General features: G+C 36.6%; 1 protein-coding gene across 6 annotated transcripts in view; it reads right to left on the minus strand.

Annotated features, from left to right (window-relative positions):
• Nucleotides 1-1,918: 1,918 nt before the first annotated feature.
• Nucleotides 1,919-24,293, minus strand: part of LOC310716659 (uncharacterized protein) — a 73,733-nt gene continuing 51,358 nt past the window's right edge. For 3 of the 6 annotated variants that reach the window (XM_083523964.1, XM_083523965.1, XM_083523963.1), the window contains exons 34-66: nt 24,139-24,243; nt 15,628-15,685; nt 15,420-15,533; nt 15,208-15,327; nt 14,487-14,564; nt 14,259-14,392; nt 14,033-14,164; nt 13,895-13,940; nt 13,596-13,661; nt 13,436-13,492; nt 12,513-12,572; nt 12,324-12,407; nt 12,080-12,198; nt 11,883-11,993; nt 11,736-11,793; nt 11,558-11,659; nt 11,306-11,407; nt 10,397-11,188; nt 9,285-9,377; nt 9,096-9,164; nt 8,879-9,012; nt 8,577-8,684; nt 8,399-8,456; nt 6,166-6,255; nt 5,907-6,026; nt 5,298-5,366; nt 5,086-5,219; nt 4,060-4,188; nt 3,885-3,942; nt 3,705-3,785; nt 3,462-3,530; nt 2,211-3,382; nt 1,919-2,064 (exon numbers count right to left, since the gene is read on the minus strand). In XM_083523964.1, coding sequence (XP_083380090.1) covers nt 2,056-2,064; nt 2,211-3,382; nt 3,462-3,530; nt 3,705-3,785; nt 3,885-3,942; nt 4,060-4,188; nt 5,086-5,219; nt 5,298-5,366; nt 5,907-6,026; nt 6,166-6,255; nt 8,399-8,456; nt 8,577-8,684; nt 8,879-9,012; nt 9,096-9,164; nt 9,285-9,377; nt 10,397-11,188; nt 11,306-11,407; nt 11,558-11,659; nt 11,736-11,793; nt 11,883-11,993; nt 12,080-12,198; nt 12,324-12,407; nt 12,513-12,572; nt 13,436-13,492; nt 13,596-13,661; nt 13,895-13,940; nt 14,033-14,164; nt 14,259-14,392; nt 14,487-14,564; nt 15,208-15,327; nt 15,420-15,533; nt 15,628-15,685; nt 24,139-24,243 — 4,731 coding nt within the window. In that variant the 3' untranslated portion in view covers nt 1,919-2,055. The remainder of the gene's footprint in view (nt 2,065-2,210; nt 3,383-3,461; nt 3,531-3,704; nt 3,786-3,884; nt 3,943-4,059; nt 4,189-5,085; nt 5,220-5,297; nt 5,367-5,906; nt 6,027-6,165; nt 6,256-8,398; nt 8,457-8,576; nt 8,685-8,878; nt 9,013-9,095; nt 9,165-9,284; nt 9,378-10,396; nt 11,189-11,305; nt 11,408-11,557; nt 11,660-11,735; nt 11,794-11,882; nt 11,994-12,079; nt 12,199-12,323; nt 12,408-12,512; nt 12,573-13,435; nt 13,493-13,595; nt 13,662-13,894; nt 13,941-14,032; nt 14,165-14,258; nt 14,393-14,486; nt 14,565-15,207; nt 15,328-15,419; nt 15,534-15,627; nt 15,686-24,138; nt 24,244-24,293) is intronic. The other 3 variants (XM_083523967.1, XM_083523968.1, XM_083523966.1) reach the window with 3 other exon arrangements.

The following is a 24,293-nucleotide window of genomic DNA, read 5'->3' on the forward strand; positions in this document are numbered from 1 at the left end:
AAATGGGAAAATATGGCATCAACAGCAAGCTGATGTTATGCTTTATTAGACTCATAAGTTATGTATCCAAGTTTGAAGTATAAAATATCAATGTTCAATTATGCTTACATCCTAAATAGCGTTTTAGTAAAATAACAATTTAAAGTGTTCAAATGTTGAGTTGTTTTTTACTTATTTACTTATCACTTATTTTTTATCTCTGAAATTTCCATCAACCTTTTTTTAACCATGAAATCTTATGCAAAAACAGTTACATTGGATTTAATGCCCATAACTTTCTGACCATTACACAAAAACTTAACAAGGAACTACACCTGCCTCCTACAAATCTAGCTACTATTGTTGGCTTATTTTTTTTTATAGAAACATGAACTAATCAAAGTATTCCACATAGGCGTATCTTTCTTGGGTGTTACATTGGTATTAGCTCGTGTTTTACTTTTTGGTGAAAAGCATACTGATTTGTTCCCTTTCATGAATGTTGTTGCTAAAATAGAACTACTTTAACAGTAAAGTTTAACATTATTTTTATTGTCCTTAAAATACTGCTTTCATGAGAACATGTGCAAACTAAGGATAAACATTTAGATTATTCTAACATGTATTACCACCAAAAAAAAAAAAGATATGGTTTTCCACTAAATGCACATTAAATACAGTAGGATGTAATACTGCTTTCTATTTAGTTCATAGAAGTATAACCTATACGAAGACAGACTGACTGATGCTACTCAATTGACCCGGAAAATCTGATGAGGTAATATTTACATATAAACAAGTCACACTTACATGCAATCACAAAACATTACTTAGAACTGCATGTGTATGTAAATACAAATTTTAATTGTTAAATGGTTGAGGTAACAGTGAAACATTACAGCTAGGCTAAAAAAATGGCCACCGCTACCATATGAGTTTGACAGAAAATCTGCATCACGATTTTGTAAAATGTATGAGATTTACAAGCTCCCACATTCCAGGTACTCACTGCCATCTTGTGGACAAAACTGAACAGGACTAATTCAATTAAAGTTTCTTTCCACGTGAGCTTGTTTTGTATATATATATATATATACTAGATACTACACACATACTAGAACTTTCCTACACAGTTCCTCTTCCTACCTGTGTAACTGCATGGTTTGCCAGACACTGAGCATCCCTGAGGAGATCTATGTAAACTCTTAATTGTTTAACAATGATTCTGTCTGTCTGTCTGTCTGTCTGTCTGTCTGTGTGTGTGTGTGTGTGTGTGTGTGTGTGTGTGTGTGTGTGTGTGTGTGTGTGTGTGTATTGTGGAGCACCAGAGCTTACTTTGCTTCTACATACAAGAGTAATGATTTAGTTAGCAACGTAACATACAACTACTTAGAGGGTTTGTAAATTTGTAAAACAAAATACTGTTTAGCATCCTTCTAACCCTGTAGCTCATTAAACAACCAAATTTCTGAAATGAGCAGTTTATAAGCTCCATAAAGAAGGAATCTTCTGTACACCTAATGTGCATAAAATATAAATCTACTGTACTCTTCACATACATTGCTAATGCAGGTTTAAAATTAACAAAATAGAACAAACATTTCTGAGATTTTATTTAGCAAAGAATATCTACAAAATAAGAAAATACAGAAAAAAATCTCAGGTTTTACAAAAACATTCAGATATCTAAATATATATATGCCCTCTCAAAATAATATACATTTACAACATTCTAAGTAAAACTATTTAAAAAAAACCAAAGCAGTCTTTTTTCTAATAAAACAAAACAAAGGCGTATCTAGCCAATAAAATCCCATTACAGAAACATTATTACAATAATTCCAGAATCATCATTAATGTTCATGTACTTGTAACTGCTGGCTAGGGAACAGTTATTCAGAAAAAAAAAAAAAAGAATATTAAAAACAGTTTTTATGAAAAGAAATATAAGACCTCATGTAAAGGATGTAGGACTGGAAAAAAAGCTTACACAGAAAAATCTTAAAGAAAAGATTCATGCTTATAGTTTTGTCTGATTTCAACATATCTATGAAGACATTTGGCCTTTGGGTTTCTTCATTTCTGCTGTGAAAGAGTGACAGAAAAATTAGTTAGCAACTACTAAGAAATAACCACATGTATATGCTTTCAATAGGCAAATTAAGAAAGTAGTTGATGGTATAAATATAAAAAATAAATGTTCAGAGTATTCAGATGGTGTCCAGACTTACTTGAGGCCAGCTAGCCAGTGGATAAACACCATGTTCAAATGCAGGTGTGGAAGTGGCATTTCCTTCCCCTGCTGTCGTTTGGGTAGTATGAAGAACCTGATTGTAAGGATAGCAAGCATAGTGGGCTTGATAAATCTCTGGGATATGGAATGATTGAATTGGCTGATAAACTGTTTGAGAATGATAAACAGTATGTGATGTGTGTGTGGAGTTTAAATTTGTGAAGTATGTAGCATTTGTATCTAGACCTGGGGGAGCTGCTTCATAATTCATGGCCCTTTCATCTACTGGCCCTAAATAATCAGATGGCATTGTATTAGCAGAAGGGTAATTGGGATGGGTACAGATGGGATATTGATGAGACCCTGCATATGATGGTGTCACTTGACTTATGGCACAGTGGCCTCTGTCACATGTCGAAACCATTGAACTATACACATTTGCATTTATATTATGAGTTAGATTGGTGTCCAGACTGTGGTCTGCAGTTTTAGAGTTATAGAGGGGATTTTCTGCTAAATTGTTATTGTGCACTGTATTTGCAATGCTGCATTGCTGATTCATAACCACAGACTCAGTGGAATTGTCAGCCACTGGGTTTATATTAGCCTTACTGGTCCTTTCAGGGCTAAATTGTCGGTTTTCATAACTCCAGGCGTTCTCACTTAAGCTCTTTTTCACCAAGGGTCTTTTTTCACACAGTCGACCAATTTCCTGGCCCTTTATGGATGACAGAGCACTAATGGTACTAGTGTTGATACAAGGATCCTTTTGCTGAGGTGCAATAATTGACGTAGATTCTTGCTTTTCATTGTTTTTTATCACAGATTCATCCATTGAAGTAGTTTCCTTATTCTGAGAACTGGGGTGTAAAGTTCTGGGAGAACTTCCAGAAGTGTCTAAAACGGAGCGTGGTGTACTATGTAATGATCTATTGGGATTGGTTGTAGTCAAAATAAAAGACTCCTTTTGGACCTTTGCAACATTGTCTAAACCAGTGCCTGAGATCTTACTCCGCTTTAAATCCGATGGTTTCTGCTTATTCCCTATAACATGGGACTGTTTTAGTTGAGTGGAGGGGACATCAGAACATTGTTCCCTCTCTGGAGAGGTCTGATGAACCGAATCTTTAACAGCGCTGCGCTTCAAAGCTCTTCTAGGTCCCAGTGAATCTAGAAAAGAAAAGAAAAATTAAGAGTTTTGACAATATGCTTAAGTAATTAGTTAAATTTGAAGTTTCTCATAACTTACTCATCCAAGGTAACTGTAAAGAACATTGGGTTGTCACATCTGTTTCCACACTCTCCTGTTTGATCAAATCTAGTAAAACAAACATCATGACCTTGGATTTTGGATATCTTTACTCAGACTTCTTCTGATACACACAGAATTCTATTTATTTTTCATACTTCTGACCATGCCATTACCACCAGCATTCACATGCAAACAGACTCTAAATATGACAATAAAAAGTGTCAATTATAAAATGCTCACTTTTTGTGATCTTGGGAGAAATGCAAGTGTTGAGAGCACAAGGGCTGAGCTCTTTTCTAATGTTCTGTAAATATATTATGGCTAAAGAAAATAAGAACAGAGAAAGTGGAAGGAAATGGAGTTAGAGATGGAACACATGAAAACAGAGAATGTGTGTACACGAAAATCCAATGCAGTTACCTTTATCATATGACATGGCTTTTATTTCCTTTAAGTCATCACAATTCAGTTTCATCACCTGTAATAGACAGGACGAAAAAAAAAAAACTAAAATAAATTAATATGACCTCTATGAGGTCTAAAGAGAAGTATGTGGTCCACTGCTGCAATCTACTAAGGGCAGTCTGCCATTTACCTGTAGCTGACCAGGCTCATCCGCATTAGTCATCTCCACTTTGTGAGCAAGCCTCATGAGCCTTGTGGATATCTCAGTTCTACTTTCAGAATCAGACCAGTCCACAAACAAAAAGGGGTAGCGTTTTTTCTGAAGAGGCAAAATGGAAATTGCAAATATAGTACCTCAGCTTAATTTACAGATTTTTTATTTTTATTCATCGAAAATAAGCTGTGCTAGAGAGTCATCAAGTACAAAAAGCATTAAGAAAAGACCACTGCCACAGGACATCCAAAAGCCTCTACTCCACCATTAGATTTTAAAATGGAATAGAGCAGTGGTCCCCAAACCTTTTTTTGCGCCACGGACCGGATTAATGTCAGACAATAATTTCACAGACCGACCTTTAAGGAGTGGCGGATAAATACAACAAAATAAAATGATACGACCAGAATAGAAGCTGGTATTTTCAAAATATAATAATAAACGTGAATCCACGGTGTTGGTTTTTGTTCATTTTGCTAGCTTGGGAGTTTCAATTTAGCAGTAATATATTATGTGTTACCGGCCGGAGCAGCGTCTTTAAGAAGGTAGCAGATGTAGACGTGAAAAAAACTTAAAACTGCTAGAACTAAAACTTAAATATAAAACAAAAAAATGATATTGTTGGCAGACTGTGGTCTGTTAAGATCCTCTAAATCACTATATTCCTCTAATCTGAAGAATATTGTGTAATATCAGTTTTGGCATACAGCTGAAAAGTATTTTAGTTTGTTGTGGTCACCATATATCTAACAGGTGAAAATTGGCTACGATTATTCACCCTACTTCAGAGGAGAATAAACAACGAATATTATACATTGATATAGTAATAGTTATGTAAAGTCTACACAAACTGAAAAATAAATTAGCACATGTGTGCATTCTTGATATATATTTTAGTGCCACAAATATCCTGCCAGCTCTTTATGGGCTTTTTATTACCGTGTTCTTTAATTAACTGAATAATAAACACAAACCCATCGTTTTAAACGCACTGGCACTCACCAAGTAATTATATCTGTGTCCAGCCTTTACCAGGTGGCAGCTAATGAGGTCAGGCTTGAGTTTTCTGCAGCAGGCCACACATAAATACAGTGAAGTCTCACTCTCACTTCTGCACTCAATCACTGCACTCAGACCTGTGGCAAACATGAACACACAATCATGTAAATGAATGGTACAGATTTATAAGTAATATGGTAAAACCAAGTACTCACCAACCACAGCGTCTGCCTCTGTTCTAGTTTTGTTTATATACGTTAAGTCCGTGTGCTTGAGGGCATTCCCTGTATAGTCAAAAAAATACCATAATTGTACTAATTTATTAAAAAACAACATACTGATATATAAATAAAAATCGATAATGACCTGAATACAATAAAAAATGACTATGAATATGTTTACCCAAAGCTACAGTGATTATGTGGGTAATAAAAAAAAACTTTTTAAATATGTGTCTAATCTCTGAAAGAACAAATTACTGTATATTCAAATTTTATTTGTCACACACACACACACACACACACACACACACACACACACACACACACACACACACACACACACACACACACACACACACACACACACACACACACACACATTATGACATGTAGTGAAATGCTTTTAACAACTGTTCAACAAGTAAACATGCAAATAGAAATAATATAATAAAAATGTAAAAGTATCAATTATATTACTATATTATAACTATACAGAATTCGAGATGGTGTATAAAAAATGACATGATATGAACAAAATATATGTTTTCCCTGTGCACAAATATCAACAACCAAATCATAGTTTGCTTATCTTTATGGCTTCACCTTTGAGTGGTACTTGAATTTCCTTAAATTGTATTGTGTTATCACAGTTTTGTGGTGACTGATTATCTCTTTCTTTGTCCGCCTTTACAGACTCTGGCAGTAGCCTCACCAAGGAGATATCTGGAGCACAGAGAGACATGAAGGATATGATCATGTGAAATGTGACCATGAGAGCTAAATAAAACAAGGAAACCCACTACTGTATAATTCTTTACATAAGAAAGATGTAAAAAGTTGCACAACGTGGTTGTACCACTACCATTGTTTCTCTGATTCTGGCCTGCAAAAGGTGATAGCTGTGCGCTTTCATCCAAACATGGTCCAAACATCCTCTGTAGTATTTCAATTGCTAAAATTTGCAAACACAATAACAGCTGACAAACATATAATAAATGATAATACATATTTGCATTTTTGATTAACATGAAAAAAAGATAAGCAGACTTTGTTCATTCTCCATTTGTTAATCTAACACATACATACATACATACATACACACATATATATATATATATATATATATATATATATATATATATATATATATATATATATATATATATATATATATATATATATATATATATATATATATTACATCTGGCAAATTACACCCATAGGTGTATAACATCCCATTACAGATTTAGTCTCTCCATTTATGCTATAATGACCTCCATTCATCTAGACAGGCTTGCAGCTTGATTTTGGCATATGGATGTAGGGTGTCTGACCATTCAGCCACAAGAACATGAATGGGGTTCGGAATTGATGGCATGATTTGGGATTCATGGCTCTGTGCCTACCACTTTAGTTCTTCCACATATGGGTGCAATGGTCAGGCATTAACATACTTTGGGATATACAGTGAGGAAAATAAGTATTTGAACACCCTGCTATTTTGCAAGTTCTCCCACTTAGAAATCATGGAGGGGTCTGAAATTGTCATCGTAGGTGCATGTCCACTGTGAGAAACATAATCTAAAAAAAAAATCCAGAAATCACAATATATGATTTTTAAACTATTTATTTGTATGATACAGCTGCAAATAAGTATTTGAACACCTGTCTATTAGCTAGAATTCTGATCCTCAAAGACCTGTTAGTCTGCCTTTAAAATGTCCACCTCCACTACATTTATTATCCTAAATTAGATGCACCTGTTTGAGGTCGTTAGCTGCATAAATACACCTGTCCACCCCATACAATCAGTAAGAATCCAACTACTAACATGGCCAAGACCAAAGAGCTGTCCAAAGACACTAGAGACAAAATTGTACACCTCCACAAGGCTGGAAAGGGCTACGGGAAAATTGCCAAGCAGCTTGGTGAAAAAAGGTCCACTGTTGGAGCAATCATTAGAAAATGGAAGAAGCTAAACATGACTGTCAATCTCCATCGGACTGGGGCTCCATGCAAGATCTCACCTCGTGGGGTCTCAATGATCCTAAGGAAGGTGAGAAATCAGCCCAGAACTACACAGGAGGAGCTGGTCAATGACCTGAAAAGAGCAGGGACCACCGTTTCCAAGGTTACTATTGGTAATACACTAAGACGTCATGGTTTGAAATAATGCATGGCACGGAAGGTTCCCCTGCCTAAACCAGCACATGTCCAGGCACGTCTTAAGTTTGCCAATGACCATTTGGATGATCCAGAGAAGTCATGGGAGAAAGTCATGTGGTCAGATGAGACCAAAATAGAACTTTTGGGTCATAATTCCACTAAACGTGTTTGGAGGAAGAAGAATGATGAGTACCATCCCAAGAACACCATCCCTACTGTGAAGCATGGGGGTGGTAGCATCATGCTTTGGGGGTGTTTTTCTGCACATGGGACAGGGCGACTGCACTGTATTAAGGAGAGGATGACCGGGGCCATGTTTTGCAAGATTTTGGGGAACAACCTCCTTCCCTCAGTTAGAGCATTGAAGATGGGTCGAGACGGGGTCTTCCAACATGACAATGACCCGAAGCACACAGCCAGGATAACCAAGGAGTGGCTCTGTAAGAAGCATATCAAGGTTCTGGCATGGCCTAGCCAGTCTCCAGACCTAAACCCAATAGAGAATCTTTGGAGGGAGCTCAAACTCCGTGTTTCTCAGCGACAGGCCAGAAACCTGACTGATCTCGAGAAGATCTGTGTGGAGGAGTGGGCCAAAATCCCTCCTGCAGTGTGTGCAAACCTGGTGAAAAACTACAGGAAACGTTTGACCTCTGTAATTGCAAACAAAGGCTAAAGTACCAAATATAAACATTGACTTTCTCAGGTGGTCAAATACTTATTTGCAGCTGTATCATACAAATAAATAGTTAAAAAAATCATACATTGTGATTTCTGGATATGTCTCTCACAGTGGACATGCACCTACGATGACAATTTCAGACCCCTCCATGATTTCTAAGTGGGAGAACTTGCGAAATAGCAGGGTGTTCAAATACTTATTTTCCTCACTGTACATTGTATGGAGAAAACACATGCATGCACGCACTAACCATCACAGAAATCCGCTGAACAAAGAGAGTCGTACTGGTTTTGGGTTAACTTGATGACCTGTACAATAAAATCACAGTGCTGAGATATGCTATAGTTGTTTTATACCATGTAATTAAAAACATATCCTTTGCATTTCTTAAAGGAAGCGATTTTAAGATTAAGATGCAATAATCTTACCGTAGCATCTAACCCTTTCTCTGCCAATGCCAATTTCTCAACCAAGTCATGAATAGTTGTCTGATGAGTGGACTGCCACTGCTGAAATATCTCATGATACTGAGTTTTCTGAAACAACAGCATATACAAACATACTTAAGGCAAAATTAATAAATAATTTTATGATTTTGACAAATCAAAATACTTCCAAATCATTCTAACACAGTCTTATTTCTGTCCACACATTACTGGATTTTAGATTTACTTTTCTGGTATTATAATTGAAGTAGTCAGTAATTCTAAAAAACAGCTCTTGCACTCACAATTGACATGTGTTTGTGCCATTCACTGGTCATATGGTCACAAAAGTTCTCCCTGCTGACTTTATCAGTGCAGTTCAAACACAGGAAAAATGTTGGCTTCAAAATTCTTCGGCACTCCAAAATATTAGACAGACCTGCACACACACAAATACATTTACAAATACATTTTCCCCAAAGACATAATGGCATACTAATGAAAAGAATCATGACTATATACCTATAATTAGATCGGTGTTAAAAAGTCCCTTCACACTGAGAAACTTGGAGGCATTACTCTGTTCCAGCACTGTGATCAAGAACAGTTAATAAGAGAAAGAGAAGAGAAATAAAGCAAAAACACTTTATCCTTCTAATAATATGGAATAATTATAAGTGCGTTAAAATTTTGAAGAAAAAAAAAAGAAACCTTTGGGTAGGTTTGGAAAACAATGTGTTTTTGATGGTGCTGTGTCATGCAAAAGTTTGCTTTTCTTTTCTTTCAGGATAGATTTGATACATGCTGAAAATACAGAATCAACAATCAGTTTTATTCAGCAGCATATATTTAGTAAGTGTACAAAATAGGTCTTAATTGTTTAAAGGATGTAATAAGTACTAAGGAAACCACACTGATGCAATTAGCTTAGTATTCTAATAATATAGATTGGACATATACTCCATTGATTAATCTATAATTTCCAATCCACTGGATCCTTTGGACTCATATTAGCAAGGCGAAACTAGAAAAATAATAAATATTTTCTTAGATTTCATATTGAAATGGTTTCCACACTAGGCGTATTTAGTCTGTAATAGGAGGCATGTCTGGCTATCCCAATGAAAACTTTTTTAAATGTAAAATTTTAGCATAGTTATATTAGCACAATCTAAGCACAACTATACATGTAACCGGAATATGCACTACTTATGAATCCCACGGCCTGCTGAACTACTGTAGTTTAAAATTTGCTTTCTAGTCCTATCTATTCAGAAAAGAAACAGAGAGTCGACATGAGAATAAAAATAGACGATTTTATTTGCCTTCTGCAGAAGCAAATAGGCGTTCATCAGTCAGACTATGCTGCACCGAGAAGCGCTCCGATAAACACTTCTCACCATGCTTTTAAACTTTCCCTCGACCTTCAAGACAATATTATTAATTCTCTTATTACGACATTGCATACTTATAATCAATTGTTTTCTCGCGCTGTTTTAGTTCACTTCGCCCTAGTGACGCACTTGCACACGGATGTTTTCCCATTCTGTACAAAGATAATCTTTTATCTTTCTCTGTTTTGCTTAGCTGAGAGCACAGTGCCCGGTCAAGAGCATTGTGTTCAGACATGCTGCCTTGATCATGCTCTACATTGCAAGATTTATGGATTATTGAAGTTTAGCTTTGAAAGAACTTCATACATACACTGATTATAACAAAATACATATACTTAAACAGAATTATAATATTAATGTAAAAATTTACTAAACACTACACACTTGCTGTTGGTAGGATGTTTTTTACAAGGTGGATGTGTGTCCTACCATCTGCAGGTTCTTTACATTCAGTGGGATGAGTCAGTTTGGCAGAACTCAGAGTGGCGGATGGATATGGAGGAGCAACATTGTTCAAGTCCTTTCTGTCTGATGCAGGTGGAGGTGATATGGGTTCATACACAGGAGGTGCAGGATAAGAATTTGGAGGAACAGCTTTAGTTACATCCTTTCTGTCTGATGCAGGTGGAGGTGATATGGGTTCATACACAGGAGGTGCAGGATAAGAATATGAAGGAACAGATTTAGTTACATCCTTTATGTTTGATGCAGGTGGAGGTGATATGGGTTCATACAAAGGATGTGCATAGTAAGAATCTGGAGGTGCAGAATCAGTTGCATCCTTTCTGTTTGATGCAGGTGGAGGTGATATGGGTTCATACACAGGAGGTGCAGGAAAATAATTTGGAGGAGCAACATCACTTACGTCCAGGCAGTTTGATGCAGATGGAGGTAAAATTGGTTCATATAGGGCATAGGGTACAAATGAACACTTAGTGGGACTTTCAGGTTGAGAGAAGAAAGGAGGCATGATCTTGAGAATAGATGATGAAGGAATGGCAGAAAAAATAGAGCTAGAATGGAGTGGTGGTGAAGGAGAAATTTGGCTAGAATGAGACGAGGGAGAGTGAAGCTCTGTAGCAGATGAGAGGGGAGAATGGACAGTTGTAGAAAAGAGAGATTTATTGGGAAGAAATGGCACAGGAATTGAGAAAGTATAGGATGACTTCAGAGAAGGAGTGTCACATGAGTAGGCTGAATTTAGAGAATCAGGATTTTCATCTAGAAAAAATGCAAAAACAGTGTACAATAAAGATACTGTCCCTCTTGGGGGAAAAAAAACAAAAAAAACAATCTGTTATCAATATGTCTACAATGTTTTGTGCTGTAATGTCTTACTTGGAGCTAAATGATTCTTCTGCAGGGGGGATTTCTCCTGCTGCAAAGAGTTGGTAATTGCAGCAGAACAGATCATGTGATCCATAGAATTACTGTGTGTTCCTAAAAAAACAACAAAATACAATACAGTGGCAAAGCTTAACAGGAATACTAAGTAGAGAAAATAAGATAAGATAAAAAAAAATAATGCAAGAATGGGAGTACAGATCAATCATTCTGGGGATAAATTCAGTTTTTAAAGCAAATTCTTACCATGCTCATGGTCAGAGAAAGTGTTTGCTTCAGGTTGGAAAGATGTTTTCAGATGAGCTGCATCTTCTGGCTTTGTCTGCAGCAGCTTTAGCTGACTCAGGGCTGTCAAGTCAATTATAATAAAAAATGATTTAATATGCAAACACACATCTGCTGAATAAAAAAAAAATATAATTACCTTCATTTAGAGGAGCAGTACTTAAGGCTGTGAATACTTCAGCAGTGACATTCAGTTTCTAGGGGTGAAAAAAACACCGCAAAATTAAAAAAACATGACAAAAAAAACAAACCCAAAAATTAAGCTTATTATTAATCATTTTTCTACCTTCATGCCAATCCTAGTGCTTCTCTCCACTGCTGCTAAACGCAAAGCTATCTTATGCAGCTTCTTCTCTATGTTTGTATCACTTGCAGTCCAATCAGGATATTTATGTTTCTGCACACATTAATTTATCCATAATTTGCTACAGATGTAGAATGAATGTAATATAATGCAGAGAAAAATGCTCCTTAATGACCTACCACATATTTTTTTCTGTGGGTGACACTAGACATGTGGTCTAAATGACCTCGCACAGAGCAGAGTTCACAGAAGTACAGCTTCTTTTTGCCATGATGCACACAAGTAACAAAATTCAGTCCTAAAAGACAATTTCATGTTGGCAAGGAGAAAGTGTTAGAATCATTCAGCTAATCTAATGTATCAAATGTAGTTAGGTTTTAACACTTTCACTTTTTGCTTGTTAATCTGGTAGATGGTACAAACCAATAACAGCATTGCACTTGTTCATTTTTTTCTTGCTTTGTTGTTTTGCAGGTTTTGGCTCATAGCTAGTATGGTCTTGTAGTTCTATGAGAAATAGGCACAAATTATTTGAGAACAATAGGACTTAGGATACAACCAACAATAGGATCTTTATCACTTGACTTTCAATGTCTATACACATTTCCCTACCAGCATCATCTATAGTTTGTGACGGCTCCATTTTCTGGGCTTTGGCTGAACTCTCAGGGCCTGGAACAAAATATAATAAATACTAAAAAAAAAAAAAGCTAAATAGAACAAATGGATAGTTGACTGCTATACACCACTATATAGCAATACAAACATCATAAAACACCACCCGAGAGATTATTACTTGAAAATGGTGTTCATCGTACAATACAATTTTGATGACTTGTCAAAACCCATATGAAAGTTTTGTTGGTTCATGGGGGCTCAACACCTTGGTAAAACACTATGTTGGTTTTCCCTTTAATTTGTTACATGTCATTGTACTGATAATTACTAACAATCATGCCACTGTCAAAATCACAGATCACCTTCTCCCCATGTATTTGTGTAATTTTGCTGATTGAAACATTGGCTGATTAGATATTGAGTACAGTGGGTGTACAGGTATAAGTAATAATGTGCTCAGCAGAGGTGGCAAAAATATATACATCCTTCACTAAGTACACAGTAGAAGTACAGATAATCGTGTTTTAAAATACTCAGGTAAAAGTTGAAGTACTGACTACTTTTTTTACTCAAGTTAAAGTACAGAAGTTAAATAATATAACTAAAGTAACAAGCCTGTTTTGATGTAAGTAAAGGAAGTAGGAAGTAGAAAGTACAGATATTTGTGAAAAAATTTAATCAGTGAAAGTAAAAAGTCAGAAAAATAAATTGTGAAGTAAAGTACTAATACCAGAAAAATCTACTTAAGTAAAGTAACAATGTATTTGTACTTCGTTACTTCACATCTTTTGTGCTCAATGAGTATGTTACACATCTGACATGTAAATGAGGGAAAATAAAATGTTACAATATTCTGAAATAAGTCTAAAACATCTGAAGCACTGTAGTCATAACCTCATAATAAAAATGACACTAACCAATCATGTTCTGACGTTTTGTAGGTTTAGGCTCAATCCTCATAAGGTCCTGTGGTTCTGTGGAAATCAGGCACATATTATGTAAAAAAATATAAATGCTTGGTCTATACTTTTACTCAGTGTTAAAACAAACTTTTTTTCTCTCAAAAATTATCCTCACCAGTGTCACCACTGTTTTTCGATGGCTCCAGTTTCTGGACCTTGGCAAAAGTCTCTATTTCAGTAACTGCAACAACAAAAAAAACCCCAAACATTAAATAAATAATAATAAAACTCTGGATATTTTTGACTGTACTCAACAGAATAGCTAATGTTCCTAAATGCAACAAATATGCACACATCACTTTGCTTAAAACACCACTGTTTTAAGCAAAAATTAGAATAACATTGCTTTTGAAGTAACATCTCTCGATTTTAATTAGTGACCAATGAGCTGTAATTATTTTATTCGTCTTTTACCATCTGATGCATGTTTTTGAGGCTGCTTATGGTCTTTTTCTACCACCTGAAAAAAGAAAGACAATCATATCACAAACAATGAAAACATGTAAGTAGTATTTTAAGTCTTAAAAATAATTGAGTATAAAAGAAGACAACCTTGAGGCTTCCCCAGCCCTCACGGTCTTGTAAAATCTGTGCTTTCTTTTGGAGTTCTGTAATTTTCCGGACTTCAAAAGTTCCAAAATTTTCACCTTTCCAGTGCGCAAGAAACTCTGGGTTCTTAAATTTCTGTTGAAACAGCACATAATAGAAATCAACAGTAGGACAAACTATGACAGTCAGATTAAAGTACTGTAACATTTATCTTTGTGTAATAACGCACAATGTAGTTGAAGCGGTGGCGAGGGTTAATTAGGTGGCCCATATAACAGTGAGTAGCAAGAATCACATTGCAGCAGGAACACAGAAAGGAATTCTGACCATTGGAATTACGATATTCTGTGATCATACTCAAACCTAAAAATGAAACAAATAAAAACTGTTAAACAAGAACACATCTAAATCCTAGTTATAATTAGAAAGCAGCAAATGAAGACAGAGCAACACTAACCAATTACTGGCTCTTTTCGAGTGGCACTGGTGAGGTAAGACCATAAATACGGTGAACCCCGAGCAGGATCATCAGGCCCTGGCACAATCATAGTTTTATTTAAAAGCAAATTCAACAGGCATACAAACAACCAGTAATTAAGCAAGTTTTTACAATTACAGTTTATTATGTGCCTCCATCCACCTTCAAACAAAAAGAAAGTTGTGATATAACTAGCATGTGCAATAATAATAATGATAATTTTTCGAATATAACAATAGTTTTGAAGACAAGAAATGGTAATAAAAAGCACACAAGTAATCTTTGTACTCTTATTTGATGCTTGTGTGTTTTTAAGCATAATGTTTAATATCTTGGCAAAATGTCAAGGCTGGTAACAGCATGCGTGTGGCCCAGTGCCAATTTGGAAATGGGGTGGAGCCGGAGGGATTGAAGGGTTAGGATCACACACCTGTAGGTAATTTAACTAATCAGTGTTCTCTGTTGTAATGAACTGGAAAGTGGATAGAAAGGGGAAAGAAAAGAGCCAGAGAGCGAGAGGTCGAAGTGTAGGTGCATTTGTGTATAGTCTAATAACTCTGAAGTGGTTGTCTTGAACTCGCCGCCTGTCTCTTATTTATACAATTGTGATTTAATTATAGTACAATCTTCCCAGATTGATACCTCTACTATTTCAAATTTCATTGAGTTTCTAATACTGGGAATTCAGTGTTTGGAATACTTTGTATAGAAGTTTCAGGCTCGGTGTCAGGTTTCGTCACGGGGTTCATTGATGTCACAGTTTCTTTGAAGTGAGCGCATGGAATGTCCTTTTCTTCAGTTTCTTTAATCCTTTTGAATGCTGAAAATAACAATAAACAGTTAAACGATTAAGTAAAATATCATGCATAATAATCAAATTGTATATTTCACAATGATTTAATTATTATGTACTTTCAGGTTCTTGGCTTTCATCACTTTTGAAGCAGTCAGGGTAACCTGCCTTCGGGCTTTGAGTACACATCTCAGATGCCAGCTTGAGTAGAAACTCCCTTAGCTTTCCCAAAGCTTCAAAAACCACAATCATGAGTTAAGAAAAAAGAAACTTATAGCTGTTACTGTATTTTGTTAACAAAAATGTGTTATAAACCATTTATCTCACCATTCAGAATATGTGCGCTGGAGATTTCATGGTAATCTTTAGCATCTAACTTTAGTGTCTGTGGAGAAAGGACATTTGGGGGGAAAAAAAAAAGGAATGACTGTTTTGCCATTATACATACATACATACTGTACATACATACATACCCAACTCCAAACTGTATATGAAAACATTACTTGCAAATCTGATTAATCCCCATTCTATTCACATAAAAACAAACAAAAGAAAACAACAAATGTTTAAACTGATAATATACAACATTTTAAGGTCATTTTGAATTTGATGGCTGCAACAGGATTCCAAACAGTTTGGACAGGGCCATGTTTACCACTAGGTAGCATCCCGTTTTCTGCCTTTAAACATCTGGGAACTGATGACGGAACTCAGAGCACGTCTCCAAGTGGCCACATTCACAGAATGGCTCATGCTTCTCTGTTCTTGAGGCTCCAATTGTTTAATCTCAATTTAATTATTAAATGTATGTAAATTGTTCTTACAAATATTTAGAAAAAATAATGTTTGGATTTGTTTAGTTAATTAAGTTTAGTCTTCTTGCCAATACTATTAAAATTTAAATTACAAATATTAAACTAGTAAGCAAATTAGTTTACTTAACCAATCTCACGATACATCATAAATCACAAATGCTTAATATTAACAATTTAACTTTACAAAAGTTAGCATGTTCATCAGAGCTCTCAGAAGGCACCTACCAACAGCACTGGCAACCTAGCCATTGGTCATCCACGCCAATGGTAGCCTTTGTCTGCTCATAGTTTAACCCCCTAATTTTTGCTTATATAAGAACATGAAGAAAATGTACTTATGTAAGCAAAAATTTATTTCATGCTTGGCTCAATCTTAACTGCGCTATTGACTGATTTTCCCCTTCTCAGCCTGTTCGTCAGACACTAAAATATCATTATTTTATAATTCTTTTATAATAATTATGCCTAAACTGAATAATAATTGTGCTTAAAGTGCTGGCATAAAGTAAACTTCTTCACACTTAGGAGAAGTTTTGGGAGAGGAATGTTGTCCCATATGTGTCTGATTGGATTCTAGCTGCTCAACAGTTTTGGGTGTCCTTTGTTGGATTTTTCATTTAATAAATTTGCCAAATGTTTTCAAATGGTGAAGGGTCTAGGCTGCAGGCAGGCCAGCACTGTGACTCTTCATGGTAGAAGTCATGCTATTGTAATAGATGTAGTATTCAGTTAGCATGGCTTTGCATATTTGAGCAAGACATTAACTAATGCTCAAGCTGCCCATTCCACAGGCACTAATGCACTCCCATGATAGATGTGACTTCCTCTTTAGTCCAAAGGATGTGGTGTCTGCTTTCCCACTTTGCCTCAGTACAATTTAAATGTGCTTTGGACAAGAGAAGATGGTGGCATTTTTGGGTCATGTTCATGCACGCCCCCTTCTTTGCCTGATAGAGATTTAATCGGCATTTGTGGATAACATGGGAAACTGTTCACGCACAATGATTTCTGGAGGTGTTAATCAGCCTATGCAATGATTTCCTGTACAGAATCATGACCATTTTAAAAGCAGTACCGTTTAAGGGCCGAAAAATAATGAGCATCCGATATTGATTTTGCCCTTGTCCCTTGTGAAGAGATTCTTTGAAACTTTTGAAGCTATTATGTTCAACTGATATTTATCTGTTTTGCAATTGCATGTTGAGGAATATTATTCTGAATTTGTTCCACAATTTTCTTATAAGACTTTTTGTTAGTTAATAACACTTACTTTTCCAGACTTTTGTTGACCCGTCCCAACATTTTTTGAACAAGTTGCAGCCATAAAATACAAAACCTTATTTTTTCCTTAAAATGGTACATTTTCAGTTTAAATATTTGATGTTTTTATTTTCAAATTTAATTCTACATTTATCATAATATGGGTTTGAGATTTGCAAATCATTGCAGAGAGAGAGAGAGAGAGAGAGAGAGAGAGAGATGGGTCCATAATCCGGAAGTGGAAAGAACAATTTCACCATAAATTGGTGCTCCTCGCAAAATTTCTGACAGAGTAGTGAAAATAATTATCAGAAGAGTTGGCCAAGAGCCAAGGATCACTTGGAAAACTTCAGAAAGACCTGGAATTAGCAGGCCCAATTGTTTCAAAGAAAACAATAAGTAATGCACTAAACCACCATTTTTCTAAAGAAAAAGCATGTTGAAGCTCTTTTAAAGTTTGCTGCATAACATTTAGAAAAGCCTGTGAAATACTGGGAGAATATAGTCCAGTCAGATGAGACCAAAATTAAACTCTTTGGATGCCATAATGAACACCATGTTTGGAGGACAAATAGCACTGCACATCACCCGAAAAACACCATACCAACAATAAGGTCTGGAGGTGGGAACATCATGGTGTGGGACTGTTTTTCAGCATATGGTACTGGCAAACTTCACACAATTGGAGGAAGGATGAATAAAAAAAATTCTTGATAGAAATCTGCTGCCATCTACCAGGATGATGAAGATGAAATGAGGGTGGAAATTTCAGCAAGACAATGATCCCAAACACACAGCCAAGGAAAACTCTCAATTGGTTTCAGAGAAAGAAAATTAAAGCTGCTAGAATGGCCCAGCCAATAACCTGACTTGAATCCAATTGAAAATCTACTGAAAGAACTAATGATCAGAGTTCACAGAAGAGGCCCACGGAACCTTCAAGATTTTAAGATTGGATAAAAACTCACACCTGAGCAATGCATGCAACTAGTTTCTCCATACAGAAGGGGTCTTGAAGCTGTTATTACCAACAAAGGCTTTTGTATGAACTTAATTTATAGACATCTATAGTTTGATTTCTGCACAAATGGATTGCATAGGTTGTTACCAACATCTGTTAAAAATTTAATGTCAATAGCACCTTGGTGATGTGTTCAATCCTTTTTTTTTTTTTTACCCGCTGTGTATGTGTGGAGATATATATATATATATATATATATATATATATATATATATATATATATATATATATATATATATATATATATATATATATATATAAATATAAATATAAATATTAGTGGTGTGATTTCTTTTTTTTTTTTGCATGTTTGTCACACTTTAATATTTCAGATCATCAAACTAATTTAAATATTAGTAATCAGATAACGCAAGACTACATGGCGCTGTGTGAAAAAGTGTTTGACCCCTAAACCTAATAACTGGTTAGCCCTTAGCAGCAACAACTGCAATCAAGCGTTTGCGATACCTTGCAATGAGTCTGTTACAGTGCTGTGGAGGAATTTTGGTCCACTCATCTATGCAGAATTGTTGTAATTCAGAGGGTTTTTGCATGGTCACTTGGTCGGTTGGCCACTCCTGGGAAGGTGCTCCACTGTTCCATGTTTTTGCCATTTGTGAATAATGGCTCTCACTTTGGTTCGCTGGAGTCCTAAAGCTTTAGAAATGGCTTTATAACCGTTATGATCTTTTGGTCTACTTCACTTTGTCAGGCAGGTCCTATTTAAGAGATTTATTCATTGCGAACAGGTGTGGCAGTAATCAGGCCTGGGTGTGGCTAAAGAAATTCTCAGGTGTGATAAATAACTAATATTTAAATTAGTTTGATGATCTGAAACATTTAAGTGTGACAAACATGCAAAAAAATAAATAAATAAATGTGTGTGTATAGTATTATATATACATACATACATATACATATATATATATACACATACATATATACATACATACATACACAGCAGGGAAAATAAATATTTGACACATCAGCATTTTTATCAGGAAGGGGATTTCTAAGTGGGCTATTGACACAGATAAGAACATTTAAGTATACGACTTAAGTCATAATAAATAAAGTGAAATGACACCGGGAATAAGTAGTGAACACACTTTATTTACTACTTTGTAGAACAGCTTCTAGACACCTCTTGTATGGAGAGACCAGTCGTCTGCATTGCTCAGGAGTGATTCTGGCCCATACTTCCACACAAATGGTCTTTAAATCTTGAAGGTTCCTTGGGCCTCTTTTATGAACTTTGATCTTCAGTTCTCTCCATAGATTTTCTATGGGATTTAGGTCAGGTGATTGACTGGGCCATTCAAGCAACTTGATTTTCTTTCTTTGAAACCACTTCATTGTTTCCTTGGCCTTGTGTTTGGGATCATTGTCTTGCTGAAATGTCCACCCTCTTTTCATTTTCAGCTTTCTGGTAGATGGCAGCAGATTTTTATCCAGGATGTCCAGGTACATTTCTCTATTGATCCTGCCTTCAATAATATTAAGTTTGCAGTACCCCTTGCTGAAAAGCAGCCCCAAACCATGATGCTTCCACCCACAAACTTAACTGTTGGTATGGTGTTCTTGGGGTGGTGGGCAGTGCCATTTATTCTCCAAACATGGTGTGTAGAATGACTGCCAAAAAGTTAAATTTTGCTTTCATCTGACCATATTATAGTCTCCCAATAATCAACAGGCTTCTCCAAATGCTCTTTCGCAAACTTTAACCGAGCCTCAACATGCTTTTTGTTCAGCAATAGAGTCTTGCGTGGTGAGCGTGCATGGATGCCATGGCAGTTCAGTGCATTGCTTATAGTTTTCTTTGAAACAACAGTACCTGCTAATGCAAGGTTTTCCTGAAGTTCTGCCCGAGTGGTTCTTGGCTCTTGGCGAACTCTCCTGATTACTCTCCTGACTCCTCGGACAGGGACCTCACTTGGAGCACCTGATCGTGGACTGTGAACTGATGCTCTTTCCATTTCCGGATAATGGCCCCCACAGTGCTCACAGGAACATTCAGCATTCTGGAAATGCGCCATAACCATTCCCATCAAAATGCTTTTCAACGATGAGATTACGAAGATCTTAAGAGTTCTTTGCTTTTACCCATCATGAAATCTTTCCTGTGTGCCTCCTGGTAATGAGAAGCCTTTATAGGCCATCAATTAGGACTAAAGCAGCTGATATCAATTAGTACTGATAGGGGGCAGGGTTTCTCTCTCAATACTGACAGATTTCAGGTGATCTCCTGGCTTTCTATGCCATTTTGCACCTTGTTATCTTCATGTGTTCAATACTTATTCCCTGTGTCATTTCACTTTATTTATTATGTCTCAACTTGTATACTTAAATGTTCTGATTGAATTAGTGATGATAAATGTCATCAGTGCCTATGCTCCACATGCTTTAATGGACATGTTGGTGAAGGAACCAGAGGTGAGGAGGAGGTGATGGGTGGGTATGGCTTTAAGTAGAGGAATGTGGAAGGGCAGATGGTGGTAGATTTTGCTAAAAGGATGAAAATGGCAGTGGTAAATACTTATTTTAAGAAGAAGCAGGAGCATAGGGTGACGTATAAGAGTGGAGGAAGGTGCACAGGTGGACTATGTTCTATGTAGGAGATGCAACCTGTAGGAAATTGAAGACTGTAAGGTGTTGGCAGGGGACAGTGTAGCTAGACAGCATCAGATGGTGGTCTGTAAGATGGTTTTGGAGGTGAAGAAGAAAAGGAGGAGAGTGAGGACTGACAGAAGAATAAGATGGTGGAAACTGAAGAAGGAAGACTTCAGTTAATGTACAGCTGTCCTATTGCTCTGCTATTTGAACATTCAGACTCTGATCAATATAGCACTGGAGTTGTCAATCCTATATTTGCAAGGTCTGGTTTCCAATCAGTGTTTCAGCTACATTGTCCAACCACAGCATGTATGCATACACAGTGCATTGAAAACGTATTCAGGCTTCCTTTCAATTTTATGTTGCAGTCTGATACAGTTGGTCAGATTGTTTTTTTTCTTCTCATTAATATACTCAGTACCTCATAATGACAAAGTAAAAACAGAATTCTAGAAATGGCTGTAAATATTATAAAGAAAAAAAAAACATAAAAAAAAACAGATGTACAATAGTATTCAGACCTTTGCAACAACACTTGAAAATTAGCTCTGGGTGCCTCCCCTTTATCTTGATCGTTACTGAAATCTTTTTAGACCTTTCTGCACTGAAGTCCACCTGTTAAAAAATGTATTGATTGGACATGATTTGGAAAGGCACAAATGCAAAAAACAAGCCATAAGGTTAAAGGCTACAAAAAAACAAAACAAAAAAAAAAAAAAAACTGTTGCTGCCTTGAAGATTCCCCAAGAGCACAATGGCCCCCATATTTCTCAAATGGAAAAAGTGTGGCACAACCTGGAATCTTCCTAAAGCTGGTTCCAAACTGAGCAAATGGCAGAGAAGGGCCTTAAAAAGAAAGGTGGACAAGAACCTAAAGGTCACCGAGTTCTGGAGATCCTTTTTTAAATAAAAAAGATTTCAGAATGAGAGACTGGGTGGCTAGATGGAAATCTGCTTGGTGCAAAACACATGGAAGCCCACATGGAATTTGCCAACAGGCAACTTAAGGACTCTCAGACTGTTTGGAACAAGATTTTCTGTTTTGATAAACACTTCAACAGTTTAACCTCAATTCTAAACATTACATCTGGAGGAAACCAGGCACCCAGTCATCAGCTGCCCAAAACACTTTCAAAAGTAAAGCATGACTGTGGCAGAATCATGCTGTGGGGGTGTTTTTCTGCAGCTGGGACTGGGCTGCTGCAGTCAGGGTTGATGCAAAGCTGAATGGAATTCCAAAATTAAATTTTTACTTTGTCATAACGGGGTACCCAAGGTACATTAATGAGAAAACAAATCTAATATAAATGATTGTAGTATCTGGCTGCAACAAAGTTGAAAAGAAATGAATGTGATTATATATACAGTGGGTACGGAAAGTATTCAGACCCCCTTAAATTTTTCACTTTTTGTTATATTGCAGCCATTTGCTAAAATCATTTAAGTTCATTTCTTTTCCTCATGAATGTACACATAGCACCCCATACTGACAGAAAAACACAGAATTGTTGACCTTTTTGCAGATTTATTAAAAAAGCAAAACTGAAATATCACATGGTCCTAAGTATTCAGACCCTTTGCTGTGACACTCATATATTTAACTCAGGTGCTCTCCATTTCTTCTGATCATCCTTAAGATGGTTCTACACCTTCATTTGAGTCCAGAAATTTTTGATTATACTGATTGGACTTGATTAGGAAAGCCACACACCTGTTTATATAAGACCTTACAGATCACAATGCATGTCAGAGCAAATGAGAATCATTAATGTCAAAGGAACTGCCTGAAGAGCTCAGAGACAGAATTGTGGCAAGGCACAGATCTGGCCAAGGTTCCAAAAAAATTTCTGCTGCACTTAAGGTTCCTAAGAGCACAGTGGCCTCCATAATCCTCAAATGGAAGACGTTTGGGACGACCAGAACCCTTCCTAGAGCTGGCCGTCCGGCCAAACTGAGCTATCGGGGGAGAAGAGCCTTGGTAAGAGAGGTAAAGAAGAACCCAAAGATCACTGTGGCTGAGCTCCAGAGATGCAGTCGGGAGATGGGAGAAAGTTGTAGAAAGTCAACCATCACTGCAGCCCTTCACCAGCGGGGCTTTATAGCAGAGTGGCCCGACGGAAGCCTTTCCTCAGTGCAGGACACATGAAAACCCGCATGGAGTTCTCCAAGATGGTGAGAAATAAGTTTCTTTGGTCTGATGAGACCAAGATAGAACTTTTTGGCCTTAATTCTAAGCGGTATGTGTGGAGAAAACCAGGCACTGCTCATCACCTGTCCAGTACAGTCTCAACAATGAAGCATGGTGGTGGCAGCATCATGCTGTGGGGGTGTTTTTCAGCTGCAGGGACAGGACGACTGGTTGCAATCAAGGGAAAGATGAATGCGGCCAAGCACAGGGATATCCTGGACGAAAACCTTCTCCAGAGTGCTCTGGACCTCAGACTGGGCCGAAGGTTTACCTTCCAACAAGACAATGACCCTAAGCACACAGCTAAAATAACGAAGGAGTGGCTTCACAACAACTCCGTGACTGTTCTTGAATGGCCCAGCCAGAGCAATGACTTAAACCCAATTGAGCATCTCTGGAGAGACCTAATAATAGCTGTCCACCAACGTTTACCGTCCAACCTGACAGAACTGGAGAGGATCTGCAAGGAGGAATGGCAGAGGATCCCTGAATCCAGGTGTGAAAAACTTGTTGCATCTTTCCCAAAAAGACTCCTGGCTGTATTAGATCAAAAGGGGCCTTCTACTAAATACTGAGCAAAGGGTCTGAATAATTAGGACCATGTGATATTTTAGTTTTTCTTTTTTAATAAATCTGCAACAGTGTCAACAATTCTGTGTTTTTCTGTCAATATAGGGTGCTATGTGTACATTCATGAGGAAAAGAAATGAACTTAAATGATTTTAGCAAATGGCTGCAAAATAAAAAAGAGTGAAAAATTTAAGGGGGTCTGAATACTTTCCGTACCCACTGTATATATATATATATATATATATATATATATATATATATATATATATATATATATATATATATATATATATATATATATATATATTACACACACAAAGACCAATGTAAAATACAAACAACAAAAAAATAAAAATGCAGACAAGCAATACCTCTGCCTCTCCACATCCTTGCATCTTCTCAACAAGGTTTGCTTTGGCTTGCAACCATTTGTTAGTTACCTTTTTGCCTGGGCTGGGGCAATAGTTTATAGATTCCTAAAGCAACACAGCAAACACATGAGCATAAAATATATTTGTTAATATTA

The sequence above is a fragment of the Silurus aristotelis genome (genome assembly GCF_946808225.1).
Source record: "Silurus aristotelis genome assembly, chromosome: 21".
In the NCBI taxonomy this organism is placed as follows: domain Eukaryota; kingdom Metazoa; phylum Chordata; class Actinopteri; order Siluriformes; family Siluridae; genus Silurus; species Silurus aristotelis.